This window comes from Myripristis murdjan, chromosome 6 (assembly GCF_902150065.1).
Source record: "Myripristis murdjan chromosome 6, fMyrMur1.1, whole genome shotgun sequence".
NCBI lineage: Eukaryota > Metazoa > Chordata > Actinopteri > Holocentriformes > Holocentridae > Myripristis > Myripristis murdjan.
This window is the reverse complement of record NC_043985.1, coordinates 7,611,918-7,624,662: the sequence shown is the minus strand read 5'-3', so window position 1 is coordinate 7,624,662 and position 12,745 is coordinate 7,611,918. Positions and strand designations below refer to the sequence as shown.

Below are 12,745 nucleotides of genomic sequence, written 5' to 3'. Positions count from 1 at the left end.
AATTGCTACAAACACCAGAGGAGACCAATACACTTATGCATCTAAAGTGAACTACTCAAGTGCTGCCAATTCTGAGAATAACCCAAATATGGCCAAATGCTGAAATGAGAGGTGTAATAAGTGGTGCTGATTGTACAAGGCGGTTTATTCAGTAGGGTTGAAAAATTCCCCTAAAACTAGAAATCTGTACTCAAACCCTTGTAGTTATAGTGCCCCTTCACATCCTAAGAAAAAGTACAAAGCCAAAACAAGCTAGTGTATGAAAACCAGATCAGTTTCCCATTTATAGTATCTAGTTCCCCTGACTGAAATAACCGTACAATGCCTCATTCACAAAAAATGAAGCCCAGAATAACTGAAGACTTTGGATAAATAACCTTGTTATGTATGAAAGAAACAGCCCACATTCTTGCAGTGGTGTTTTTTGTTTTTTTTTGTGTGAATGTGCTCAAACGTCTAGCTTAGTCCAGAATGCACATTTGAACCTGAAAACCTAAAACTTAACTTGGTGTTCATCAGTCAATCAGCTGAGGTGTGGTTTCCTCAAATGGTTTCTCACCATGTCCCCCTACCAGGTCAAGTTATAGAAGAAGACATGATTTAACAGCTAAAAACAAAAACAAAACAAGAAATTTCAAACATTTCCACCAATTTAATTTCACATGAAAGCAGTATTCTTTCATTTGCAGCTGAAAAACCCGGATGAAAAACGCCTGTCTGGCAGATCTGAGATGGAAATGCACACTTTGTGACACTTAAGTCATGCATCAGAGCAGCAAACATTTCTTAAATAAGCCTTGTTGGTATTGTTACCAAACTCCTTTTAGGATGTTTGAGGTGCCAGAGAGAGAGAATGCATAACCCCCAGGGTAAACACAGGTGTGATTTAAGAGACGTGGTGTGGTAACAGTGCTACCAAGAGGCCTAAATCTGCCATTGTGATGAAAGACCCTCTGTTTCTAAACAACACGGAGGGGCACCTATGGACTGCAAACACTAGTGGAACTCATACTGTTTGCCTGACATAAGGTCATGCCTCATACACAGTTCATATGTAGCTGAATGGCTGAGAGGGGGGACCCTGGACAAAAGAAGGAATGTTTTACCCCGATTTGACTGGAAGAGTCTCCTCAGTCCTCTTGAGTGTGACTCAATTCAACCCCTTGACAAACTCCATCTGGCTGTGTTTACATGCAAGGGGTAGTCCAGCGATTGTCCACACTGTGGCTGACAGGTCTTTTTCAGGTCATGTCATTGACATGAATGTGATACCCTGAGATCGAGTCCCTCTGTTGCTATGAATGAACCAGTTCAGAGAATATTTCCTTCACTGAGCGACGGTTGGTTACATGACTAAGAAATAATAATCTCAATAGTCAGTACTACTTGCTGCCATGTTTTTATTGATATCACAGTATAACCATATCCTTTTACAAGTCTAAGTAGTAAGATGTTTCAGTGTCATGGTAACTAGTTTATCATGGGATCTCAGGCATCTCTTACACCTGAGTAAGATCTTACCTGCTGTATTCTGCGTTACCATGTAAATATGCAGTGTCACCCCAACAGCCTACCTGACTGATCTGGAGAAGAGAATTCTTTGTGCATGTAAACATAGTCGTAGATCTAATCCAACAATAAAAGCCTGGCTATGAAACTAAATTGGATGCGTGCACATCTGGACATTGAGGAAACTTCCTATGGGTTTCCCTAGCGGTATCTTCAGAATGTCAATGTCTTCTACATACGGATGACAAAGGAGAAACCAACATAAACTGTCTCAGTAATGAGCTGGACCACCATGAGCTGCTATATCACAGCGTCAGTGCTCCTTGGCATAGATTCTCCAAGTCTCTGAAACTGCCCTGGAGGGACAGAACTCGATTCTTCCAAAAGATGTTCATCATTCGGTGTTTTGATGGTGGTGGTCCTTATATTAAAATGACCTCAAACAGTAGCTAACTGGTGACAAGTCCATCTGTACTTTCTAGCCCACTGTCCCAGATTGCTGAAGGCGCCTCAGGGTAAAAGCGCAGTCACAGAAGCAGAACTGACATTCTCTATAAACGGAGCACATAAAAATAGAGTCCCATTTTCAATAAGTGTCATGCCCACGCAGGCAGACATTGTAGGGAGTTATAAAAACCTTGAAGAAATAAAAGTTTGAGCACTATGGCAGAACCACAATCTTCTTCTCCAGTTTTTGCTCGGGAAAGATGAACCTCCTCATGACGTCATCGAGCTCCTCCAATGCCAGCTGGGCGTGAAGCACCGCAACATCATCCTGGTCCGACCGAACCACCCACTTCAGGGCTCGGTACAAGTCCAACAAGACATCACCAAGGACCTGGACAGGAAATGGAGAAGAAGAAAGATAAGTGTAGAGAAACTGAGATTAGATGGGGAGAATGGGATGAAAGAAATGTCGAAATTGAAAACTGCTTCTCCACTGGTCTGTTCACATTCTGACCTCTTTATCATCTTTCAAATGCATGTAGTTCTACATGAGAACTCTGCACAGACATGATGAGGGCAAAAGAGCTAAATAATGGTGCAGAAGGTTAAGACACTGGAAACCATCTTTATGAAAATGAGCACTGAGTATTATCTAGTCTGTGTTCTCTATAAAGTGGATCTGTTTCGTCAAAGCCCTTTGGACTTAGGGTATGTGGAGCATTCAGAATAACAAACTTAAAACTCTTTCAGGCCTTTTTAAGAATTCAACACCAATATAAGAATGCAAATTTAAAAAATGCAGCAAAACCATCCTATTTATGGTTGAGCACAGCTATTTAAAACTGAGAACATCTAAAATGGAAGTCTAAGAAAAAGTGCATTGAATGTTGAGTGTTGAATATATAATGCACTACTGAACTGGTGAGTATTTATCTGGATTCAAGCTGCTTTCATTCGTAGCCTGTCTGGTCCATTTTAATCAAACCATGGTGTGTTTACTTTGATAGTTTGGTTTGTTTGCAGAGGTGGAAACAGGCATTTGTGAACCAAACAAGCAAACTGTGGTCCACCTGAAAGGTTGTGACTCAGTTTGGTTCCAAGTGAACCTCGGTATGGGTCATCCCACGTGAAAACATAATCTGACTGAACAATAGGAAATGAACCAAAACAGGGCACTGCTGGTGGGATGCAGATGCTAAAATCTGAACCTGCTGGTCAGACAGAGCTGCCAGTGCTGCTCTGTTAATCCATTACTGCTTTATTATTACAATACACTGTTGTCTGTGACCTGAGTTTCTGTCCAATAAATGAACAGCCTGTTCTGTTTTGGTTTGCTTAACACAGGGTTAATAATGTTAATAATAACCTGACCTGATGAAAAATACCACAGAGGAGCCACTTCACGCCTGAATCAGACCAAAGCAAGCAGGTGAAGGTGCACAGAGTGGAAATGCAGTGCAAAGAAACCCGTTATTTAAAACTTTTTTAGACTTCCTAAAGATCTGTGAAGACCCTGGTTCCTGCTCCTTGTCTAATGATCTCCGTTTTTTTTCTGTCAATCAGCAGTGACCCAAGACTCCAACCCCGACCTGCTCTGTGCCACTGTGGCCTAACCTGGCCTGGTCTGGTCTGCTAGTTTCCTCCCCGGTCTGTCTGTTCTCATGTTGCGGTGTGTGTCATTAGCCATGCACAGGTGGTGTGGTGCTGCCCTGCTCCAGCTGTTCGCCTAATGACAGGTCCCAGCCCCCGACCAGTGACCGGACAGCCCGACCCTGCACAGACACGTTGCACTTTTTACACCGTGGGCTGGTACCCAGAAAAGGTCTGCAGGTGTGTTTCTGCTGGGCCACGGCATGACAAGAGAGATTTTTTTTTTTTTTTTTTTTAAATTGGTTTGACTTTCATTTAGTTTTTTCGTGGTGTCAGCTGGAATCCAACATAAAAACTATTTGCATGATTTATTGGGGATGAGATCCAAGAATGAGAGACTACCTTCACAATTTTTGTTCCTGGATGAAACAAGTTTAAAGGAATAATCTAAAACATTTCCATTTAAACTAATGTCTGACACCTGATGTACATAAACGAGCAGAATATACAGCAAATATTATTCAGTTTGGGTCCCATCACAGTATATTTGAATGACCCAAGGTACTAGTGGGAGATCTAATTTGCTTAACTTAACTTTCCAACTGAAAAAGCTATAAAAGTTAGATATTGTTTTGACTCAAGCTCTACATTAAGACATTTTTCTTGAAAAACATCAATCTGAGGTGTGTTACTGCTGAACCAGAGCAAAATCTAAAATATACAATAATCTTAATTTTTCTTCTAAGGTCTTCTAAGGTCTCTCTGGTCTTTCAGATCATAACTGAAGCTGAGCTAATAAGTATAATCTTTAAAATACATTTTAGAACACACTTTTCAACAAGACAACTTTCCATTTCCAAGTAGTCTACTTTTCAGGAACTTTTCAGACAAACATCCTTGGTTTTTAGCTTGACCGACAGGCATTTTTGAGTCTGAAAGGGTTTCACGAATCCAAGGGCTGGTGCTGATTCTCAACAAGTGGCGGCTGCAGGTCAGAATTTTTGGTGAAGCAGAAATAATGACATTTTGAACTCTTTTTTGAACTTTTTTGAACTTTTTGCCTATTGTCTTAGCAGAGGACTTGTTTATTTTGATGACCGGCTGACATAAAAAGATATTGTGAAGTCAATGACAACAGCAATTTCATCCTAATTTAATTGTGATGCCAGATTTTTTGTAAAGCGCGTCATTACAGTGAGTCATCAACAGGGTTTTTGGTGGACACATTTTTCCAGTTTACTTTACAATGCTATGAGTGCGCATATTTACAGCTTAGGAGGCAAATCCCCAATCCCTGATAGTGCAATGCTTGCTCTACCCATTGAATACCACTATCTACCACTGGCCTACATATCAATAAATTCTGCAGTGCTCCAATTTCAGGGAGTCTGATCTGTGCAGGCCGACAAACTGTGACCTACTTGGCCTCAGTCCCGTGAATGACCAACTAAGAACAACAGTTGAGCTCAGACATCCACAAAAAGCAGCAACTTTCCATTGATAACACCTCTGTCCAAATGAAGCCTGGGAGACAGAGAGACAGGGTGAAATAGGGCATTCTGCGTGAGCTCCTTCCTGTCCACAGTGAGAAACCACTATTTAGTCTGTTATCGTGGTGATGACCACAGGGAAACTCTGACTAGATTACAGGACCAGCCAGGGTCTGTAACTGCAGCCTCTTGCCCCCAAAAAACAGACCATACGCCAAACTTTTCCACACGCTTTGAGCCTGAGAAGTAAACCAGACGATTAAAGGACAATGTGGCCTCCAAAGGCATTGCCCAGTTTGAAGTTTTCTGTGTAAACTTTATTAAACAATGGCAACGCAGAGCACCTCTGAACTTTTTGGCCTTACAATCTTGTTGAAACAGTGGATGCCTCATTCACTGAATCTCATAGCTTAGCTTAGTTTGATTTTATTTTAAAACTTCAGCTATAAAAAGTCCAGATGATGTACAGGAGAGGAAGGATTTCAGTGTCTTCATCCGGTGTTAACAATATTAAACAATATCGACATTAATTTAGAAAGAAAAAAAGAAAAGAAAGAAAAAGAAAAAACTGCATAGCTAATAAGGTAACTAAACATATAGACTGTCAGACGAGGATTTATGTATTCAGGAAAATATAAATATATGAGAGGAAACAACATAAAAGACTATGAGAGGATGATAAAAGACTAAGAACATGGTATGAGGTTAATTACATTTTTTTTGTTCTTTGCACACTTTAAAGAATATGAATTGATGATTAATGAAAGAAGTTTAAAAAGGAATGTGGATGTTTAAATGTCAATGATGCAAAAATGTCAACATAAAAACATATCTGATTTAAATTTTGTGAACATCAGCCATGTTTTCACGTTTTCGATTCTCATGCAGATTTCGTTCTTAATCACATGTCAAAACTTTCTTGCTATAATGAGAAGAGTGGTAGCAGAATCTGCTGTTTCCATTCAGGTTTCTGATTTAAAATGTCACAGAAATATACTTGAAACAAAACAGGTAATGTCGACAAACTGTTTCCATGCAGCTCGGGAAACAAATCCCCTCTCTAATTTTGTATCCCGATGAATCACTTTTCAGCATACAGTGAGCGAATTTTTCTCAAGTCTTTGATTCTTTGAAAGGAGCAGTTAACTCTCTCCTGGTGGAAAATAACCAGCTGTGATTCATTCAGAAACGCCGGCTGCCATGTCCAGTCATTTAACATCCATTGTCGGGCAGGGTAAGTGTCGCTGCTTTGTTAAGTTAGCAGGGAGGACAAACACCTTGCAAATACTGAGGCAATGAATCATTCAAAGTTTCTGAAGCCCGACTGACCCAATTGTACCTGCAGGTCAAAGGGAAAATTACTGCCACGCTCATTTTTGGCCTGAAGCTGAAGTTCTGGGCACAGAGTGTTCAAGAGTGCACTCGGTACATAGTAACTGGTTCATACCACGAATGTGTGTCCCCGCTTGGGTCTGCACACTCGGGTTATGCAAACCAGAGTGTGTATGTCTGTATGTTTATGTATGGCTTCATGCATACGTGTGTGTGTGTGTGTGTGTACCTGGGTGGTTTTGTCGCTGAGGCCTCGTAGCAGCAGGGCGATGACATGGACAGCAGCTCTCCTCACCTCGACTTCCTTCTCTGTCTTGATCAGCGCAGACAGACAGGAGCTAAGCTGGAAAACACACACACACACACACAGATCATATCTACTTTTTGTGTAAAGTGCAACGAATAATTTCAGCTGCAGAAGAGCATTGGCAGATACTAATTATTTACCAATAACAGTTAACAAATAACATTCGGCTATCACACACAAATATATGAAACAAGCTCACATGAAGCACAACTGCAATACATGACTTATGATACTACTATCACCAGTACTGATACAACATATAATAATAATAATAATCAATAATAAGGAGGAGGAGGAGGAGGAGGAGGGCGAGGAGAGGAAGAAGAAGAAGAAGAAGACGGTGTTCACTAATAATAAAGAACTTGCTTAAAATTTAGAAAGTAGTTGAGGGAGGTAAACAAACAAAAAGTATGAAAAACAAGATTATAAAAATTCAATAAACAGGAATAAAATGTCATGAGAGAATGGGACAGATGTGACCTTTGACCTAAATTCATCCTTGAGTCCAAGTGGACGTTTATGCCAGATTAGGAGAAATTCCCTTAAGGTGTTCCTGAGATCTCACGTTCCTGAGAAGGGGACAGATGGATCGGCAGGCGTGTGCACGGACAGCGGCGACTCCGGCTACAGCTGCTGCCAGCGCACTGGCATAAAACTGACAAGCAGCCGGCGAAGAGAGGCTAAAAACAAGCTGTCTGGCCTTTGCCACTGTAGGAATAATCTGAGAGGTAATACAACATAATCTGTAGTTCAGGACACACACACACACACACTGCAGGGGGGAGGAAAAAAAAGAAGTAGCTATGGCCATAAATTGCTGAGGTCAGTACAAGCACTAAATTGGATCGATTGATGTATTGGTCAGACGTCTAAACCAACATGGTCCCTCCTCTCAAACACACACACACACACACACACACGGTCAGGGTGAAAAAGTTAAAGGGTGCAGGTTCATGAATAAGCATCCCTGTTCTTCAGACTGACAGAGCTGCTTATTCATGAGAGCAGGCTACAGTGAACAAACACACACACACCTCAGCAACTTTATTTAACCGCTGCAGCAGTTTTTAAGTCACTGCTCCCTCACACACACACACAGGTTTGCACACATACTACACACATACACACACGTGGGCTGAGTTTCTGTCTGACAACCTGATCAAGGTGAGTGCACGTGTATTTATGAATACAAGGCCCACACACACAGACACACAGACACACACAGACAGACAGACAGACACATACACACAAATTGGTCAATCCTCTTTTGAAGACTTGCTGAAATTTGGCAACACACAGTGAAGACGGCAGTCGACCACAGACCTCAGGAGCTGTGCTTCTCCACCCAAGCAGAGAATAAGATTTGATAATATAATTTAACATAATGTAAAATGTCAGCTGGGTCATTGTAGGGGCAAGTCAAACGACATAGCAGAGATATTACACACACAAACAAGCAATGGATTACATCAAGATTATATCAAATATTACATTAGATTAAATTAGATTATAAATTATATTACATTAAGATTAAATTAAACTAAAATTGGCTAAAGTTTCTGAAGAAACTCTAAATTTACTTGCTGACATTGCCAAATATGTGGCCACGCGCTGAACTGCCATCCCTTCACAATGGTGTTTGGTTTGTAGTTGTGTTGCTACATGGTTGCTGTGGTATACGGAATGGCTACTAGGCCACTGGCAGGTGGTTACAATGGTGTTCCAGGTAGTTGCTATGGTGTTTGTAGGCAGTTGCTATGGTGGTCCTGATGGTTGCCAAGGCATTGCTAGGTGGTTGCTATGGTGTTCTGCTTGGTTGCTAGGGTGTTGCTACGTGGTTGCTGTGGTGTTTCTGATGGTTGCTAAGGCATTGCAAGGCTGTTGCTATGGTGTCTGGGGGTTTTGCTATTCGGTTACTATGGTGTTCTGTGTGATTGCTAGGGTGTTGCTATGGTGTTCCTGATGGTTGTTAGGGCGTTACTAGGGTGCTACTGTATTTGACTAAAGGCAAGCACATAAGAAGTTTCTAGTAGTATCAATGAAATAGAAATGAGATTTAGGATTTTGGACCAAACCTCTGACCTCTGACCTTTACCCTGCATCTCTACTGTACCTCTACACAATATGTAATCATGCCTAATGCAACAAATTAATGAGCAAAATGCAGAGATAGAATTTAAAGAAATTTGTTTATAATTTAGTACAATGTTATTTCCCTGCCAGGCTGCCCCACCCATTAGACTTTCAATAGTAGTGGTTTCAAAGACATGCTTTGAGTTAAAAAAACTGATATTCTGTTGAATGTCCCTTTTCCATATTTTGGTATAGTTCATATTGCACATATTAGCCATATCATACACATTCTTACCTCTGCTATTATGCGATCACTCATCCCTCATTCATCCCTCTCTCAAAAGGAATAAAAAGTACTGGATGGATTTGCATGAAACTTGGTGGCAAAAATCTTTATGACCTCAGTCCGTACTGTAGCGAGCAGTATAGAACAATAAAAAGGTGCACTAAAGGGAAAAAGTATACATTAATTCTTTAGTGACAATATGCAATGATTTTTTGTTGATGCTGGTCATTGCCGTCTGACAATGAACCCTGGAATCACAGCTTGCCCTTCTTTTTACTTACTACATCACTAGTTGCAGGTTTTCACATTGTGTTTAACATTGCCATTTACTGTACTGTTATTTATATCCTGTCCTTCTGCTGTATCCTTGTACTGTTTGCTGCAGCAATAACTTAGTCTCCCCAGGGGAATCATTCAGGTCTCATCTTATGTCCCACCCAGACCGCCCGCTGTGCCGTGTCCCGCCCCTCACCTCCTGAGCCAGCGGTCCCAGGGCGTAGTCCAGTCTTTGGCAAAGCTCCCCCAGGTTGGACAGACTGCTGGCCCGGACAGTCTGATCCGGGTCCCTGGTTCCCCGCAGGAAGACGCCCACCAGGGGGCGGCCAAGGTGGGGCGCCAGTTCCCCTAGAGGGTAAGGAAAAGGAGAGGGGAGGAAGACATGACAGATAGGTTAGTGTTTGAAATTATGAAGGTTGGCACTGGCACAGTGATAATAAGCGCTCTGCAGTGACTTGCATGGCAGTTTTGTAAAAGGTACACATCCTGTCCAGCTCCAGGTGGCATTCATGCTCTGGTTCATCAGCTGATTTCATTCATTCTATACACACAGTTCTATGCACGTTCTATACACAGGCATTTGATCAAACAACAGCTTTTCCATATATAGAGAGAATCCCTGCTCAAAAAAAACTATGTAATTTCTTTAAAAAATATCATGAGGTGTTGCATTATTATTATATAACATTTAGAAATATATGTCACTGTGTAGCGCTGGCACAAGTAGTTGATTAGTCAAGTGACAGAAAATTTAATTTAATGATCTATTAATCGCTTTAAGGTTTATATTAAGATCGTGTTAAGATTTAATGGGCGTTTGTCATTATTTTTTGACATGACATACTTACATTTTAGACAAAATGATTGATCAAATAAATAATTGACAGATTAACATACAATGAAAATAATGGTTATGAAGCCTTAGCAACAATGCAACCGTTAAAAAAGGGCAAACAGGAAAAGGGAGGATCTGCTAAATTTTTTGATGAGGAAAGGCTGTGATTTGGAAGTCAGAAAAGGATCGCAGGTAGTTTTCCCAGGTGATGCTCAGCAGACTCTGACTTGCCCAGCGAGGCATTCAGCCGAGCATCTTTGATCTGAAACTCAATGTTGTGTCAGACAGAGCTGAGCCTCCTCAGTTAGAACAGCTATGACTGAAAGACCTGCTTTCTGACCCGCATTATAATCTTTCCTGGGTGATGAAATTATAATAATATGGCATTTAAATGCATTTTATCTAAGTGTAAATGCACCAGAGCCGCACTGAAAAGTGAATCACTCAAACTACCCTCTAAAACCTATTTGGACACATTAACCACAAAACATCCATGCAACACACACTGCAACCATGTCAGTGGAAATAAACCTTAGCAATGCAGATCCAACATGGAAACATGTAAATTAGTTGGGCAGTGGGCCACTCAGTAACATATTTTGTCAAAAACAGACAGGATAATCATGAATGGAAAACAACAGACAAGGAGTAGAGACAGACCGAGTAATCAAACCGATATCGGGCATTTTGGCATAATTGGTATTGCAGATCTACTGGAGCAAATAGGCAATGCAGATAATAACAGTAATGGTAAACAACTGTTCATTTAAGTTCAGCAATTCTGTCTTATTTGCTATTAAAATTCAATTGTTGTATTTTATCAAACACAAAAAACACATGTATCGACCACTGACTGCCCTGCTCTCTAAATATCATCATCAGCCGCTGAAACACTCATACTGGTCGAGCATCAACAAGGAGTTTATTGTCAGCCAGGCCAAGAGGAAGTGCGGGGCATGAAAGAAAGAAAGAAATTGGAACAAATATGTGTAGTGACATTTAACATTGCTTTTTTCATAAAGCATACTTTTTTTTTGATAATGTGAAAAAAGAAAATGATTATACTTTTGAGCTGGAGGTAAAATCCATGTAGACTGAGTTTATATGAAGCTTGTTCTGAATGAGCTTTAGTGCACAAATGAGCGATTTCAAGTTGCATCTTCTTCAGACAAAAACAAAAATGAAAATCATTATGTGAAAGAAAGAAAGTCCAGTTTCAGTGGGGATATTGCAGATGCAGCTTTCAATCAGACATAGATGTAACCCAGATAATTCACATCTAAATACAACCTGGATATGAAATGCATATTAGTGCTGTAGTGGAGGTTTATACTGCACTGGTATTCAGTTTAATTCACTGTGTTTATCAGTGCCTGAGCAAGCAAGAGTCTGTATGAGAGAAAGCCATAGGCAGACATACAAAGAATAAGAGCTCACTGCTGACTCCAGCTGCTCCAGCCAAGCAGCAGGGGAGCCGAGCCAACAGCGTCCATGGAGAGAAGAGAGGCAGCTCGCTGGCTAGTGGTAGTAAGACCTGTTCAACCCGGGTGTATGTGTGTGTAGGTCCCTACAGCTGGTTATGCTGCCCTGATCCAGAAACAAACAAACACGACACTCAGAAACTCGTCCTACATTAACCTTTCACAAGGCCAAGCAAACTTTCAGAATCCCAGATACAAATGCACAACATAGCCCTATACACACAGAGCCAGACACAAAGACACACACACACACACACACACACACACTCTCTCTCTCTCTCTAGATCCATGTCTTCTCAATAGACGGTCACGGCTCTAACAGATGTAATGAAAGAGAAATTTGCTGTGTCTAAGTGAGTGTGTTTAGTGTGAGTCAGCAAGAATATTCTGCTGCTTTGCCTCTATATGCATATGCATACACACGCTTGCCTGCAACTGTGCACACACACACACACACACGCACAAACAAGCACACCTGGGCCCAAACAGAACTGATTGATGATCCTAAATCTGCATATTCCATATCTATAGTAAGTAAATAAATTGCATGTGTTGGGAATACAACATTGTAGCTTTTTGTGGATTTGCTGCCTGTCTTTGCACACTGTGAGGCCATAGGTTTCCGTGCCTCTCTGCAAGTGCAATCAGACAACAACTGGGAGCAAACCAGAGCTGAGTGGGGCCAAACTTCCATTTATTCAAAATTTACTCAACCAGGCGGGTCAATTAAGAAAACGTTCTTATTTACAAATGACAGCCTGGCAAAGGCGAACTTGGCCACTCGGGGGGTGAAGACAAACACAGAGCCTCTCTGGCTGGCTGTGTGGCTTGCTGAAGGTCTATCCAATCTCTCTGCAAGGATATAAACCCCTCGATTGTCTCAGGGAAGTGGTACGATGGCAATCTGGCAGACAAAACCAAAGCGGGGGAAAAACTAAAACAGGGATTTCTATCAGGGAAAGGTTTTGACACACAAGGTCTCTTCTAAACAGTGAGCTGGGTGGAAAACAAGCATGGACTGTGGCTTTTGTGGGGTTTTTAGTGCCGATACACAACTAAGTATCACAAACATGCATGTAAATGTGATATAATGGACACATACATGAATCCTTCATTATG

The 12,745-nt window shown here is 41.2% G+C and overlaps 1 protein-coding gene across 1 annotated transcript in view; it reads right to left on the bottom strand.

Annotated features, from left to right (window-relative positions):
* Positions 1 to 632: 632 nt before the first annotated feature.
* Positions 633 to 12,745, bottom strand: part of tango6 (transport and golgi organization 6 homolog (Drosophila)) — a 32,474-nt gene continuing 20,361 nt past the window's right edge. The window contains exons 16-18 of the mRNA XM_030053952.1: positions 9,507 to 9,658; positions 6,598 to 6,711; positions 633 to 2,347 (exon numbers count right to left, since the gene is read on the bottom strand). Of these exons, the coding sequence (XP_029909812.1) occupies positions 2,171 to 2,347; positions 6,598 to 6,711; positions 9,507 to 9,658 (443 nt within the window). The 3' untranslated portion in view covers positions 633 to 2,170. The remainder of the gene's footprint in view (positions 2,348 to 6,597; positions 6,712 to 9,506; positions 9,659 to 12,745) is intronic.